This window comes from Leuciscus leuciscus, assembly GCF_965113295.1.
Source record: "Leuciscus leuciscus genome assembly, chromosome: 15".
In the NCBI taxonomy this organism is placed as follows: domain Eukaryota; kingdom Metazoa; phylum Chordata; class Actinopteri; order Cypriniformes; family Leuciscidae; genus Leuciscus; species Leuciscus leuciscus.
Window position 1 is genome coordinate 41774390 of NC_138739.1, and position 16416 is coordinate 41790805.

The 16416-nt window shown below is 40.7% G+C and overlaps 1 protein-coding gene across 2 annotated transcripts in view; it reads left to right on the forward strand.

The window, feature by feature from the left end:
- anos1b (anosmin 1b) overlaps positions 1–16416 on the forward strand; it is an 80514-nt gene that overhangs the window by 34900 nt on the left and 29198 nt on the right. For both annotated transcript variants that reach the window (XM_082139727.1, XM_082139726.1), the window contains exon 3: positions 13008–13070. In XM_082139727.1, coding sequence (XP_081995853.1) covers positions 13008–13070 — 63 coding nt within the window. The remainder of the gene's footprint in view (positions 1–13007; positions 13071–16416) is intronic.

Consider the following 16416-nt stretch of genomic DNA (forward strand, 5'->3'; position numbering starts at 1 on the left):
TGAGTTTACACAGAGTTTACTACAAAGAAAGATTTTGAACAACTCACTGTAGCTGTTTTTGTTTCCGTCCGCCGGCATTTTGACAGTCAAAAATAGTCGATCTCAGAATGCGAATGAACTGACTCTGAATTTTAGTATTGCTTCTTATATGAGGATCCTTTTTCAAATACAAGGTCAATATTGATTTTCACTAACGACAAAACAACAAATTATCCGTGAATTTATATGGAACTAAGCTTTAGGAGCTTTCCATCTTTACTCTCCTCCCTGTTACGTTGCATTCGGAGATCGACTATTTTTGACTGACAAAATGCCGGCGGACACAGTTGTTCAAAATCTGCACATTTGCATAATTCCCATCTATGGCCTTGATTGGCTGGCAGTGAACGACGCCTCCTTTGACCCTCAAACGCTGTAGTTGTGGCTGAGACTGGAAGAGTTTGGTTCATGCTGTTCATGACGAGAAGACGCTGTTTTCTGTTCTGCGAATACACTTGATGCACTTCCAAAGAAATGAGACTCGCACTCAAATTTTTCTCTAATTATATATGGATTGGTTCAAACCTTAAGTGTTATAAAAAAAAAAAAAATTTTTTTTTTTTTTTCTGAGTGAAGTTAGCTGTATTATATCACAGACTGAAGAGCACATGTGCTCTTATGCAGGAAATGAGGTCAGGTCGCAGGAATGGATTTGATTGGACAGGAGCCCTCTTGACTGCTTCATTCATCTGGTGACTTTTTTATACTGCCTTTCAGCCACGACGTCTCACACTTTTTTTCTGCCAGGCCTGGATGTCATCTGTCTTTTCTTTTAATAGGAGAGCCAGTAAAGCAGCAGGATAGCTGGACAGTGAAACTCTTCACAGGTCCTGAGGACATCTCAGAATGGACGCCTGTCTAAGCATCACTCACACGTTCAGCCCAGGATTCCCTTCAAACCACGCAAACGCTTCTGAGCAGAACACAAAATCAGACTCAGAAATGTGTGGAAAATCTGCATGTCCCGTGATTTTCAGTATGGAGCTGAGGGGTAGTTTACAAGACACCATTTTCAACAAAAAATGGAAAACGGAACGGAAAAACGGAAAACTCTTTATGCGTCTTTATGCGAAAACTCTTTGGTTGTTCATTTACACGATAATGACGCTTTGGGGGCCTGAAAAGGCTAACTTTTGAAAATGGGTTTCACAGTGCAAGTTTTTAAGAATAATACCGGTACCGTCTGAATTAGTGAAATCGCTGGCCTGGCATGAATAATACCGCGTTTTTGAACAGGGATCTTTTGACAGTGTTGACGTCTGTAAGTGGAAAACGCAAAGGAAAAACGTTTCCGTTATCAGGACATTGTTGTCATGTGAACGTACTCTGAAGCTGTCAGAAATGTTGAGTGGAAATATACAGCATAGTTCACACAAAAATGAAAATTCTATCATTTTTTTACTGTTGTTCTAAACCAGTAAGACCTTCTTACATTTGAGAAACACAAAAGGAAAGTTTGGCAGAATGTTTTTCTCTTTTTCATATTGCACTTTTTGAGATTTGATGATGAATTCCACAGTATAAAAACTGCAAATGATTTTGTTAAACGCCCTATTTCTTAAATGTCCTATCAAAAATCTTTGATTTAGCAATAATTAACCTGTAAAGATGGCCTTTCCACTTCTAAATCAATTACAAACTTTGATCTTCAGTTTCAATCAGCTCATATTCAAATCAGTTGTTAAAAATCACACAGATCAGAATGTAAAACAGCAGGAAATGGACATTTCTTATGCATGTTATTGATTTTACTGGAACGATTCATCTATGCATGTTTCATTTTCTGAGTGACCTTAATTTTTATAACCTCTGGTGAAACGAAAGCCTTCTCTCTGTTGATGAATGCAGGACTTTTCCAATAATTGTGTCTGCATAAACCCACCCTTTCTTACTCTGGCATTCATACAGTCAAAAACTTGGGAGTCCCACCCTCCATTTTCTGTTTTACTGGGATGTACGTCACAATAACAACAACAAAAAGGATCTGTTGCTACTTCCATTTCATCACAACTTCAAACATATTAAACTCATGCATTAACTTTGACGGAAAGTATATATTTATAAATTCTCTGCATTAGATGCTTTTTACTTTTTATTTAATGTCCTAGCAAAGAATGTTTTTCTGATCAAGCGAATGGAGGGAACACTAGTTCACCAATATTTCTATCTGCTGTGATTGAGCTCTTGTATGATTTCTTTGTAGAGCCGGCCAGAATGACTGAAGGCCTTCTCTATGAGTCTGGTTTCAGGTTTGCTGGTGTGAAAAAGGCATCCAGTTCACCTTATAGTGTTGAAGTAAGTCTTCATAATTTATAGGCTGGCGCATGACTCAGATTCCAGAGCCTGTGAAGAGCGTCGCCCGCTGCGGGCAGAAGAGCACATGCCATCACACCCGAGCTGTGGCGAAATCGCAAGCGCAGGGATGATTTGACCCTTGGGATTCTCCGTTCTGCGCTTCCCGCTGCATTTCCAGCTCATCCACCGCAGCTCCTATTACATTAGTGACAAAATGATATTCTGGAATGTTTTGTTCCTGCGGCTTCCTTGAACCTTCCCTCGAATCTCTTGAATCTGTTACTCTTACACTGATAGGAAAAATCTGTAGACAAATGGAAAAGGTACAGGTAATTTTCTGCACTTAACGTTATCCGTTAAGTTCACGGACATTTCCTTTAACCCTGAAACACAATGCAATGCGTAATTCAAAATACATGTGTGAAACACGTGTGAAAAATTAAACGGGAAAATTCCTTCATATTAACAGTACACTGTGCCTTATTTTTACAGACCTCACGGAGAATAAAGTGGAGGATAGAGATACAGTGAGCTTGTAGTAATGATTTTATTAACTGAATGTTCAGATCTTGATTTATTTGGACAGTGTCAGTTTTGTAGGATTAAACGGTTTTAACAACTGCGTGATGGAATGTCTTTAACAGATAATAAATGTAGTAATTTATTCCTGTGATGGCAAAGCTCCATTTTCAACAGCCATTACTCCAGTCTTCAGTGTCTCAGGATCCTTCAGAAATCATTTGGTTCTGGTTATTTTCCAGTAAACATTTTTTTCTTCTTCAATATAATCACAGTTACTATGAAAGGGACTAGTTTATATTATACCATTTTATTTATGTCCTTTGCAGTGCATCATGGGATTAGTAGTCCTAATGAAATAATTTAAGAACACAATCTAGTTGTAAGGGTTATGTTTGGTTTCATTGTGTTTTAGGGTACATTTACATGACAACGATGTACTAAAAATGTTTTTCGCCTACCAATGACAGCGTTGTCAAAACGATGACAATGATCACAATGATCCGCGAAAAACATTAAAACGCTGTATTATTCATGTCAGGTCAGTAGATGGCGGTCACTTTGTAAAGAAACATTATGCGCCTAATGACTGAACACGTAATACGACACCGTTTTCACAGATTTTGTAGTTTACACGGAGTCTATAACGGTATCGTTTTCAAAAACTTGCACGTTTTCAAAAGTTTGCGTTTTCAGGCCACCAAAGCGCTGTTGGCGTGTAAGATGAACAACCAAAACACATTTAAAAAAATTGTGGACCTAAACTAACTTAGTTTGGTTTTCCCTGTTCCCTTTTGCCTGCGTTCTCGTTCCTTGTTCGTTTCCATGGTTTCTAATTGAGTTACTGTTCCCTGTTGTGGTGATTATCTTCTCTTGTGAATTTAAGCCCTTGGTTTTTAGTTCCTTGTCCTGTGTTTATGTTATCCTAGTTGTTTGGTGGATGGAAAATTATCGTTTGATATTATCATATTATGACACTTTTTTTTCAGTTTTGAATTTTTTGCTTTAAATCAGAAGTTGAAATGTTGCGCCTCATCTTGGAGCTGATTGGTTCGGTTTATGGCTTAGAAGATTTTTTTTTTTAAATGACGAGAGAAAATGAATGTCAAAAAGACTTAAGCCTGCAAAAAAAATAAAATAATAGGATATCACTGTTGCACTTTATAGGACGCATTATAGGAAGAAAAAAAAAAAATGTCTAAAATATTAAGTGAACATTTGATCTGCTAGTCCTTCTAATTCATTTGCTTATCCCCTGATACAATTTTAATCACAACCCTCATCTCGTGTTGAAATGTCAGCTTTTCTTCGCTGTCAAAGAAGATGAAGTGTAAAGAAAAGTCTCCCACAGCGTTTCCGTCAGGGAGCAGTCAGTGCCGCTTGACAAGGGCAAAGAGTCAGCGAGAGCTTGAAGAAAACATGTTCCTCTCTCTGGACGAGGATGAGGAGCCCTCTTCCCTGCGGGGCGGCGCTCACTAAACATTCATCTTCAACACCAATGCTTTTGGTCATCGGAATTCTCTCAGAACAACTTATCCATCAATCCTCAATATAATAAACAATAACAATCTCACCTGGTGACACTGATCAGATTTAAACAGTGCAGAAATACAGTGAAATGCAGAGATTTATAAATGTTATGGCTCCTCAGATAAGAGGTGTGCAAAAGATGCTTTCAGATTCAACTGGTCTCTGAGTTATCTGATTAACAATATAATTAACTAGTCGGTCGACTAGTCCTAAAGCTGATTTATAGTCAAGAAGCTTCTTTTAAACTGTATTTTGTCAAGCTACACAGGAACCATAATTTAAAGTAGTTCAAAACCTGTCAAGCTACTCTGTTAAAAAAGTTACGGTTGCTAACTGTCAGCGTTGGGTTGAATAAAGGCAGAAAATGAAAGTGATGGTTCTACTTGCAAGCAGTTTTCTTTAATAAAACACACGATAATACACTCAGCGAACAGAACAACCACATATATTAGACGAGATCAGACAAAGACTAACTGAAAATGTGTGCTATTATTAAACATGGATAGACACTATAGGGACAAAACAAGGTAATTAATTAAACAGGTGTTAGACATGATGGCAAACCAAAAATAACAAATGATCACACAAGGGAAACCGATCTAGAAAAAGTGAAACACAACTCAAGCAAACTCAAACACATCAAACGTGACACTAACATGATTTTCCATTGTGTTCATAATACGTGAGTATTATTCCATTGACAAAGCAATCGCAATAAAACATGCATTACATCCTCTAATTTTTCCCTTTTTCCATCACATTCACGCCATCTTAGTTGCTCAGTGAGAACATGAAGAGCTCAAAGAAGGCAAAGGGACATTCCTTCCTCTGATCATGTATCCATTGGTGTTGCATTTAGTAATATATACTGTACGTGCTTTGTTTTGTTTTGTTTTCACTTTATTTTTTCATCCTAGAAAATGGGATAGTACAGATCCGCCACTGATATGCCATAATAATGCAGGTTTCTTATCTCGTAACATCAACCAGCTTCACTAACTACGGTTAAGTAAACATCTTGCCTATGCTGGTCCGCTAGCTAGATCAAACCAGGCTGGAACAGAATAGAGATTCCATGGCTGTAATGCTGTACAATATCGCAATAGCGGTGTAGAATTCGAATCTCTTTAATGTTTTGTCGCCAATTTGAATTCATATCTGTAGCAGCAATGCTGTGAAGAAGATGAACTTACTTCTCTGAGAAGTTTTACCATACTGGCAGTTTTTGAAAGATCGTATACTGGCAATGGAGACAGCATTGTAAATGATCATTTTCACAAGCCCTCCATTTCCTTCCTCACTGTAAAAACAATCTGTGAAATTTACGATAAAAAAAACAGTTGCTGTAATTGCCAGAAGTTTTACAGGTTGAGCAAAATTTTACAGTAATATTGCCAAAAGTATTGGGACGCCTGCCTTTACATGCACATGAACTTTAATGACATCCCATTCTTAATCCGTAGGGTTTAATATGGAGTTGGCCCATCCTTTACAGCTATAACAGCTTCAACTCTTCTGGGAAGGCTTTCTACAAGGTTTAGGAGTGTGTTTATGAATTTTTTTGACCATTCTTCTAGAAGCGCCTTTGTGAGGTCAGGCACTGATGTTGAACGCCTGGCTCACAGTCTCCGCTCTAATTCATCCCAAAGCTGTTCTATCAGGTTGAGGTCAGGACTCTGTGCAGGCCAGTCAAGTTCCTCCACGTCAAACTCGCTCATCCATGTCTTTATGGACCTTGCTTTGTGCACTGGTGCGCAGTCATGTTGGAACAGGAACATCCCCAAACTGTTCCCACAAAGCTGGGAGCATGAAATTGTTCAAAATGGCTTGGTATGCTGAAGCATTAAGAGTTCCTTTCACTGGAACTAAGGGGCCAACCCCTGAAAAACAACCCCACACCATGACCCCTCCCTCCACCAAACTTTACACTTGGCACAATGCAGTCAGGCAAGTACCGTTCTCTTGTCACCCGCCAAACCCAGACTCGTCCATCGGATTGCCAGACAGAGAAGCATGATTCGTCACTCCAAAGAACACGTATCACTGCTCTTGAGTCCAGTGGTGGTGTACTTTAGACCACTGCATCCCACGCTTTGCATTGCACTTGGTGATGTAAGGCTTGGATATGCAGCTGCTCAGTCATTGAAACCCACTCCATGAAGCTCTACGCACTGTTCCTGAGCTAATCTGAAGGCCACAGAAGTTTGGAGGTCTGTAGCTGTTGACTCTGCAGAACGTTGGTGACTTCTGCGCACTGTTACCCTCAGCATGCGCTGATCCCGCTCTGGGATTTTACGTGGCTGAGTTTCTGTTGTTCCCAATTGCTTCCAGTTTCTCATAATACCACTAACAGTTGACCGTGGAATATTTAGTAGTGAGGAAATTTCACAAATGGACTTATTGCACAGGTGGCAACCTATCACGGCACAACACCTGAACTCACTGAGCTCCTGAGAGCGACCCATTCTTTCACAGATGTCTGTAGAAGCGTCTGCATGCCTGGGTGCTTGATTTTATACACCTGTGGCCATGGAAGTGATTGGAACACCTGAATTCAATGATTTGGAGGGGTATCCCAATACTTTTGGCAATATATTTTATTTCGTTGCCTGCACCTGCACCTCCTCATCAACAAACCATATATACACCATCATCACCTTCACTTTATTGTCTGGCCTCATCCTTTCCAAAAGATGCACCGACCACCCTCCTGTGTTACTCACCTGGAGTTACTCACCTCAGCATCGCCTTGTCCTCATCTGTCTTCCGTCTTCTGTCTTCGGTCATCCTCCACCTGGATCCAGTTCCCGGTCTCCTTCTGCCATTGCAAGAACATTCATTACCCTTCAGCTAAGTCACCATCTGATCATCCATCTGCAGTTAACTCCATTGTTTCCTTTCCTCTATCATCCACTCTCTGCTTAAATAAACATATATTAATCCACTTACCTGTCTGTTCCCTTCTTTTGTGTGACAGAAGACCAGACCAAAAGAAAGGATGACTTGCAGGATAGATCGCGGCGGTGGCTCAAAATAGCCGCTATCTGTTTGAATACACAGAAGGATTCTGTCGTCTTGCAGTCACCTGCTCCTTGAACAATAAAATCATTAAGTCATTGTACCAGATTAGGGAGAACTTTGTACATCCAAGGGGGAGCTCCCAGATGTCTCAGGACTGGACTGGAGAGAGGCCATTTTTAGATGTCTAGAGAGCTTCGTTTCCCAATACGTAAAACAGCCAGCTCCAGAGTTTCGTCCAGTCAAGGCCGCCCTTCCAGAGTCTTGTCCCAAGATAGCCGTCCTTCCAGAGTCTCGTCACATCATGGCCGCCCTTCCAGAGTCTTGTCCCAAGATAGCCGTCCTTCCAGAGTCTCATCCCATCATGGCTGCCCTTCCAGAGTCTCGTCCCAAGATGGCCACCACGCCTGAGCCCTCGGTCAAGATGGCCGCCGCCGCACCTGAGTCCCCTGTTCCCATCCTCGTCCAGAGTCCAGACATGACTTCAATCCCTGTCCCTGGTCCAGAGACGAATCCAGTCCCTGTCCCGGGTACAGAGACTCCACTAGTCCCCCGAGTTGCCGGCTCCACCCTGGTCCCCCGAGTTGCCGGCTTCACCCTGGTCCCCCAAGTTGCCGGCTCCACCCTGGTCCCCCAAGTTGCCGGCTCCGCCCCACTTGACCATTTTTGCGTGAGGATGTGCTTTCCGGGAGGGGGAAGTACTGTCACAGTAACCAGCTCAGTAACCCGTCAGCACTACATTTTCCAGCATCCCTCCTGGCCCTCACCTGCACTCAGTCAGCCATCACCACACCTGCTACAGATCATCACCTGTACACTGATTCACTGCACCTGCACTTCCTCATCAGCACACCCTATTTCTACCATCATCACCTTCACTTCATTGTCTGGTCTCGTCCTTTCCAAAAGATGCACCGACCACCCTCCTGTGTTACTCACCTGGAGTTACTGACCTCAGCATCGCCTTGTCCTCATCTGTCTTCCGTCTTCTGTCTTCGGTCATCCTCCACCTGGATCCAGTTCCCGGTCTCCTTCTGCCATTACAAGAACATTCATTACCCTTCAGCTAAGTCACCATCTGATCATCCATCTGCAGTTAACTCAGTTAACAATTTTTTACCTTAACTTTTGCAGTGTCTTGCATGCACATAACAAAACATCATGTAAACTTGAACTCTGTTTTCTTTTTTAGGGAAGATAAAGTGGTTTAACACATCATGTGGTGTATGTATTTAACTGCATATGCTTTCTTGTCTTATACAGCTTTCTCACAATAGGCGGTTTTCTGCTATGTCTGTGAGTGTTATCGCTGTAACAGACACTGTGAGGAAAAGCTCAGTACACTAAAAATCCAGCAAGCATCACTTCATTCATCCCCTTTAAAGCACCCCTCATAAGATAAACTCAAAAGTTGACCTTGTAAATGCCTAAATGTGAGATGAACCTGCATTCAGAGGAGTTCACTCCTTCACGGTCTCGCTGAGATCTTTTGTAAACAGAAGCAGCAGATGCTTGACTCATTCATCCATCATCATATCCCACAATCGCATGTGTGTCATGCCAGAGGGAAATTAGTCAGTGATAACCTGTGTTCCAGCTACTGATCTCCCTGCCGCTGACCCCCTGCCGCAGTGTGTGTGTAGTTCACCAAACGCAGGGAGACGCCGGCCCGTAATACAGTCCAGACCTCTGGCTCTCTCCCATCAGCCCCTTCCTCTCAGGAGTGTGCTGTCATATTGATGACTCACAGGCAGAGTGTGTGTGTGTGTGTGTGTGTGTGTGTGTGTGTGTGTGTGTGTGTGTGTGTGTGTGTGTGTGTGTGTGTGTGTGTGTGTGTGTGTGTGTCTGTGTCTGTGTCTGTGTCTGTGTCTGTGTGTGTGTGTGTGTGTGTGTGTGTGTGTTTGTGCGTGTGCCCGCGTGTGTGTTGTGTTTAGGGCGTCAGCAGTCATTAGATGGAGGTCGGACACACAGGAGCTATACTGACCTCAACTGAATAGACAGAAATTTGAAAACACTCCGTCGGGACGTCATAACTTACAATTCATGAATTTACATTCCCATATAATCTTTGATTGATAAAGGTAAACAAATATGGCTTGTTGTCCACATACAGTGTGGAGGCGCGAGAAGATTTTTTGCCATTGTTCGACAAACTGACAGTCACATCTATTCTAAAATCTCATTTTGAAAAAGAAGTCTACTTAATTGCATTGAATATGCATTTGTAGTGTACTTCAAATATTAAAAGTATAATTAAAAATACTGTATTTGCAGACAATATAAATGGCCACTCTTTTAGTGCACTTTCATGACTGTTTCTTAAGTGCACTTTGTGTACCGCATGTGTGTCAAGAAATGACACACTTGTGTACCGCATGTGTGTCATTATTACTTTGTAATAATGTCAGGTGAAAGGGTTTTACTTTAAGATACATTTAAATTGTGTTTTAATTCTTTTGTCATGTTTTGAAGATGTACACTTATTATGAAGTGTGGACTAACATACTAAAGCACATGTAAAGTACCTGATTATAATTTGAACTGTACAGTGTTATTCAGGCCGATGTTTTTTGTTGAAGAGTTTATTTTGGTGTATTTTATCTTTTTGAGAGTATTAGTATTGGATGAGTTTGGTTGTTTTGCTTTCTGCAGACTGTCTGACTGTAGTGATATGGGCATTGGCTGGACAATTAGAATCACCAGAAGGAAAACAAATCCTATTTATCTTAAGAGATGAAATTTTTTTTAACAGAATCCTTGTTTCCATTTGAATCAAAGTCTGTATGAATGGCTGATTTAGACTTTGATTATCTTGATAATAAGATTATCTTTGCAGTAAGGTGAAACCAGCCTCACTCCATGTCTCTGTTCTCTCCTATTTTCAGGTTGTTTTCTTCTTTCTTGAACGTGGTCTTGACTTTGAGTTCAGCCAAATGAAAGCTGTCTGTTCAGGTGGGGGATAGATGGGGGCAGATGTCAGAATAATCCATCATGTAACACACAGCAGATGTGTGTGAATGTTCCAGCACATGAGCGACTGGAGGCCGAGCCAGCAGGGGTTCGACAGGAGCGTCTCAGGGAACGGAGAGCTTACATTAGAGAGGGAAAACACACTTGATTCTGAAACGGAACAAATGTGCTCATCCTTTGTTCTGAATGTTTGAATCCTTGTATAATTAAGCCTTGAATCCTAAGGCATTGTTCTTCACAGAAATCCGATCTTTGTGATTCACCACATTTTGTACCTAATTAATACAATGTAATCCATTTGTGCAGATGGTGCAGTCAATATCCAATACATCTCCATAATTTCCATTGTAATCACTAAAACATCAGAACAAAGCTAATATAATTACTCTTTTTCACTCATGGACCATTTTGGCTACTACATTTTTAAGTTACCAGCCATTCAGAACTATAATATATATTATCAAATTTGGATTTTATACATTCATTTCTTATTCGAACAAAATCCTGTCATCCAGCATCTCCTCCCTTCCTCTTTCATCCTCATCCTTTTCAGCAAAAATGTGTTTTAGGTGGACTGATCAATACAGTACAAAGAACATAAAAAAAAAGTAGGATGTTGGAAAATAGCAAAGTCTTTTCTGTTAACCAAATGCTTTTTAATCTTCGCTATTGCTTCAATGCAAATGATCAAGCGCACCGTTATTTGTTGCGTAGTGACGTTTGTTCAAGTAAGCCAGATATGTGGATATTTTGCGCAATATGCGGTATTTTATACATCATGATGACTCACAAGTTGAGTATTTGCGCTAAATCTGCGCAGATTTGGTTTACACAAACTTTTTTTCATATGAAAACTGGAACTGCTCAGTAAAGGCCCCGATGTACTTCAAGCGAAATCGAACTGATGTGACGTCATGATCAACAAAATCAGGCCAAAACGTAGTTTGTTTGGAGTTTGTTTCGGGACTTTGAAACAGCTTACCATAGCGTGCTTTCTGGAAAAGTTTGCTTCGCTGGTAAACACCTTTGAACTCTCATTGGTCAGTGGGGATGATGTAATATGTAGGTGCGCTTTGGGACTCCGCCCTTTTTGAGGTGTAAATCTTCTCCGGTTCATTTCTTCTGTTCAGTCCGTCGAGGTCAGACGCGTGTAAAAACATGAACACAACTGGAGAGTTTCTTTATAGTAGAAATTGAAGTGTAATTCTAATTGAAAGAAGCACTGACACTGTTTTAATACTGTAAGTTGATACTTTTAAACAGTCTATTGTATGAAGTGCTGTATAAATAAACGTGACGTGACTTTACTGGAGTGCCGAATTCCAGAGCTCATGCAAACATCCACAACGCTATGATCAGATGCTTTCTGAAAGGCTGTTTTCTCACCGCTGTCAGTTTTGTTGTGTTTATTTTGTTATTGAGAGAGCAGCACATATTTACATTTTCATCTAACCGCCGCTGGTGCCGTGACCCGGATAAGACTGAGGGTTAGGGCGTTGAGTGGAACCTAAGCAAGATTGTGTGAACTGGAAAATGGGAGTGAATGGCACCTTAGATTTTGAAGTCCAATAAAGTGCATCCATCCATCATAAAAGTAAACCATACGACTCCAGGCAGTTAATAAAGGCCTTCTGAAGGGAAGTGATGTGTTTGTGTAAGAAAAAATATCCATATTTATAACTTTATAAACTATAATCACTAGCTTCCATCCGCAAGTCTAGTTCCGGCGGAAGAGTGACCTCTGACCCGATGCATGACGCATGACCTCTGACCCGACGCATGATGTAATGACGAACGCGGAAGCGCAGAGGATAGAGCAAAACAAAACACCAGTCACGAATGAGAAGTCTAAAACGACCATTTTTAAAGAGAAATGTGGGAGAAGCTTGAGTTTGTTGTTTGAACCGTGAGAGGCGTCAACTCTCACTTAAACTCTTCCGCCGGAACTCGACTCACGTACGACTGTTACCGGAAGCCAGTGATTATAGTTCATAAAGTTATAAATATGGATATTTTTCTTACAAAAACGCATTACTTTGCTTCAGAAGGCCTTTATTAACGCCCCGGATCGTGTGGGGCACTTTTTTGGGCTTTAAAATCTGTGGTACCAATATCCTGAGCCAGGATATTTTTAATATAACTCTGAATGTGTTTGGCTGAAAGAAGAAAGTCATGTGCACCTAGGATGGCTTGAAGGTGACTCAATTATGGGATTTTTTTTTTGTTGTTGTTGTTGAACAAACCCTTTAATGCAATATAGTTCACTTTATGAGGAAAGAGTGAGTGAAAATAATTCAATTCAGTTTCAATTCCTGCTTAAAATGTAGGGTTAGGGTAGGAACTTAAAAAAAAAACACAGTGTATGAATGTATTTGAATCTAGCAACGTTTAGACAGGGTCAAGTTGAAGACCCAAGACTGCAACCCATGAAATATTCATCGATCTGTCAATATTTACAGGAGCTTGTCACATTAGTTTGAAGTCCTGCGGTCTATACAACCTAACACAGTTTGAGCGGCCGCTGTACTGCGACACTGCAATGCTTGTGCTCACATGCAAATGTTTGTGTGTTCTGTCTCTCCATGGATTTAAAACCTATAGACCATACTCAGGTCTGTTTATTTGTTTGTCTGCAGTGCCTACAACCATGCAAGGAATTATGGGAAACAAGACGAGCCCTGTCTCCCAAGACCTGCGAGGTAAGTCTCTCCACAGAAACTCTGTTTTAAAACCCTGCCTTGTGTTAGTGCTGACTGTAGATTGTTACAGCCGTGACGGAAAGGATACTTGCGTAGGATGTTTCTCTGATTAAAAACCAGGCAGATCAACACAATACCTCTGAGATGAGCGTACGCCTGCATGAGACGAATTAGCACACGGCCATGGAGTCACGCTCCGCAATCAAAGCATGTGTGAGGTTTTCTGTGCGTCAGGCGAGTCCAAATTGAAGCGGAAACTGAATGACTCTCCGAATTCCACTGTGATTTTATGGCCCTTTCATCCCGCGTCCCCAGAGTTCAGCACAGAGATTACGTTTCCCTCAGTGGAGATCAGCACGTTATTGAAGCGAAGCAGATAAGAGCTGTATTTACGTCCAGACCTTTGTTCTTCACAGCGAGCGCAACAACTGTTAACATCTTGTTGAAATCCAGCGATCATTATCTCAACAAAGCTTTAATTTAAGCCGTCAGCGTGAAGTGTTTCAACGCTTGAGGTCCGTCAGATGGACGTGCTGTGTGGTTCAGCTGTGCGTAAGACTCGTCGGGTAATAATAAGTACCCAGAATGCTTCACAGCCACTTAGAAACACGCAGTGAAGCCCTTTGTTGTTTTCCCAATTCTGTGATTCACCCAATGGAAGAAATATGCGCCTGATTGAGACTGACAGAAGTGTTGAGTTGAGTAATCTTGGAGATGTTGTGCAGATGAAGTTTCCAGAGTGCCACATGTGTGTGTGTGTGTGTGTGTGTGTGTGTGTGTGTGTGTGTGTGTGTGTGTGTGTGTGTGTGTGTGTGTGTGTGTGTGTGTGTGTGTGTGTGTGTGTGTGTGTGTGTGTTTGACTACAGTACTGTGAGTCAGTACAAACACACGATGGGACAGAGACCTCATCGGGCATGTTTGGGTGGGTGGCTTTGTCTAACCGCTGCGTCCCACTCGCTGTCTGTCTTTCCTTCACTTTTTGTCACTCCCTGATTTTCCAGCTGCCTCTCATTAGTGGTGTGTGTTAAATCAAGCATCACTGTTACTATTGCTATTAAGGTTAGTGAATTGAACAAACCCCTTTACAGTGCCTCCTCCAGAATGTAACGCAAAAACAAGCAAACTCTGCCTTATTTGCAGCGGTTTGCATTTTTGTCTTTTTTTCAGCATGAAATGTTAACCTGAGTGGGAGGAAGCAATATTAGCTATTCAAAATCAAAAGCGATTCAGGGATTGACTGACATATGAAGCACCGGGACGTTAGCCCTATTCGGACAGGATTCATTGTACAGGGGGAGATGGAGTAATGTGATTTTACCACAGGACGTCTGTAATAATAATGGCCAATTCGCACGGGATAAGAAATCTCAGTTAAACTAGCAGAAGTGGGAGGAGTAACTCGATTTACACACCGCCGTCAACCTCCTGTCGTCACACTCTAAAAAAACACTGGGTTAAAAACAGCCCAAGGGCTGGGTAAATATAGGACAGAACACATGTTGGGTTAATTTTACCCAGCAAATTGGGTTGTTTATTTAACCCAGCATAATGGGTTGATACATTTTTTACTATAGTACTAACTTTTTTTTAAACTTCATACATGAATTAATGTTTACTGATTAATTTAAATCCTCTAAACTTTAAAAAAAAAAATACTCCACACCAACACCAAGATCGACCAGTCTCTGTTGTCCCGTTTCCACCGTAACGGCGCTCTCTTGAAGAGGTCACAAAAAGCCCACGATAAATAACTCAACCCCTGGGTTGTTACTTCTGACCCAGGAGCTGGGTAACACAAAAACTACCCAAACACTGAAAGAAAAAGAAATAATTGACCGCAAACACATATAACCTATATTTATATATATAAACCAGTTAGATCCTGTCGAACCATGTATTAAGTAAATTCAGATTGGATTATGTTGGTAATAAGCTCTAACCTAACGCTAAAAGAAGTTCCGTGCCTCTAACAAGTGCTTTCCACCTTCTTTTAGATCTGAATGGTATGTGGAAAGAGTTTTGCCACAGACTCGTCCCAGCGTCTAGAACGCAACTGAATGCTTTTTCAAGTGTCTCCATACTTAAAAAACCTTGGAAAGCTACTTTTAAACAGGAAATGAGGGAATAATTCCGTACATATTTACAGCGGGTCTATTCGTACGGGATTAGTATTACCTGAGGTAATTTTTCCGGAACTTTTTACTGAAGGTAAAAGTCGCCGTAATCTTTACTGACATTGTCCGTGATGATCACTGAGATGGCACATTGAGACAGGACTAAAATCACTGAGAAGCTCTGGTAATAATTACTTGGTAACACTTTACAATACCAGGCCATGAATAATCATGTACTAATACCTGAATTAATAGTTACTTCAACATGAACTCATTATTAGTGAAGATATGAACTAATCATGAACCAATGAAGAGTGATCCTTAACTATGACAGGAGTCATAATGATTCATGCATGAATAACAGCAGCCTTAAACATGTTAGTACATGTTTGATGGTTAATGCATTCATTAACGTTTAGGGGTAAACTAAATCAATCAGGCTCTGTAAGAATAAATATTAAATATTTTGACTTTGAAACACATTTTAGTCATAATTTAAACTATTGACATCAGCAGCTTCATCATAAACAATACTGAAAGGCACAGGATTAGTTTGTCATTAATTTCAGTGATCCTCCTTATCAAACAGAAAATACTAAATACACTAGTTTATCTTTAAAGGTCCTAATCTATTTTGTGATATTCTCTTTCCCATCAAACTAAACCTACTGTGACTTACAACAGTTCCTTAGGAATCGTTCCCAAAAAAATTGGCAAACATGAACTAAGGTCAGGGAACGTTTGCTGGGATCAGTACAGTCACTCTCCATCCAAACACAAGTCCTGATGAGACTGTTCCTCCCTTCTCGGACCACACAACATCACTTAACTGGGCTGAATACTAGTTGTAGTACATGTGTATTTGATTGTAAGTTTATGATAAATCATGAGCTGAAATTGGTAAGTAGTTAACAGTGAATTAATTATGATGTGCCCCCTCAAGTAAAGTCATGACACAGTCATGCATTAACAAGCCATTACTTTATGTTATTGTATGGTTCGTTAATCATGAGTTAGTAATGATTTGCCCCCTCAAGTAAAGTCATGGCATAATGATGTATTAACAAGCCATTAGTTGATGTTAGTGTCTGGTTAGTTAATAATGGATTAATTATGATGTCCCTCCTCAAGTTAAGTCATGACACAATGATGCACTTACAAATCATTAACTAAACCTGAAAACTCCCAAATACAACATACATGCAAAGAGGTCTTTAACTATTAATTCTGTT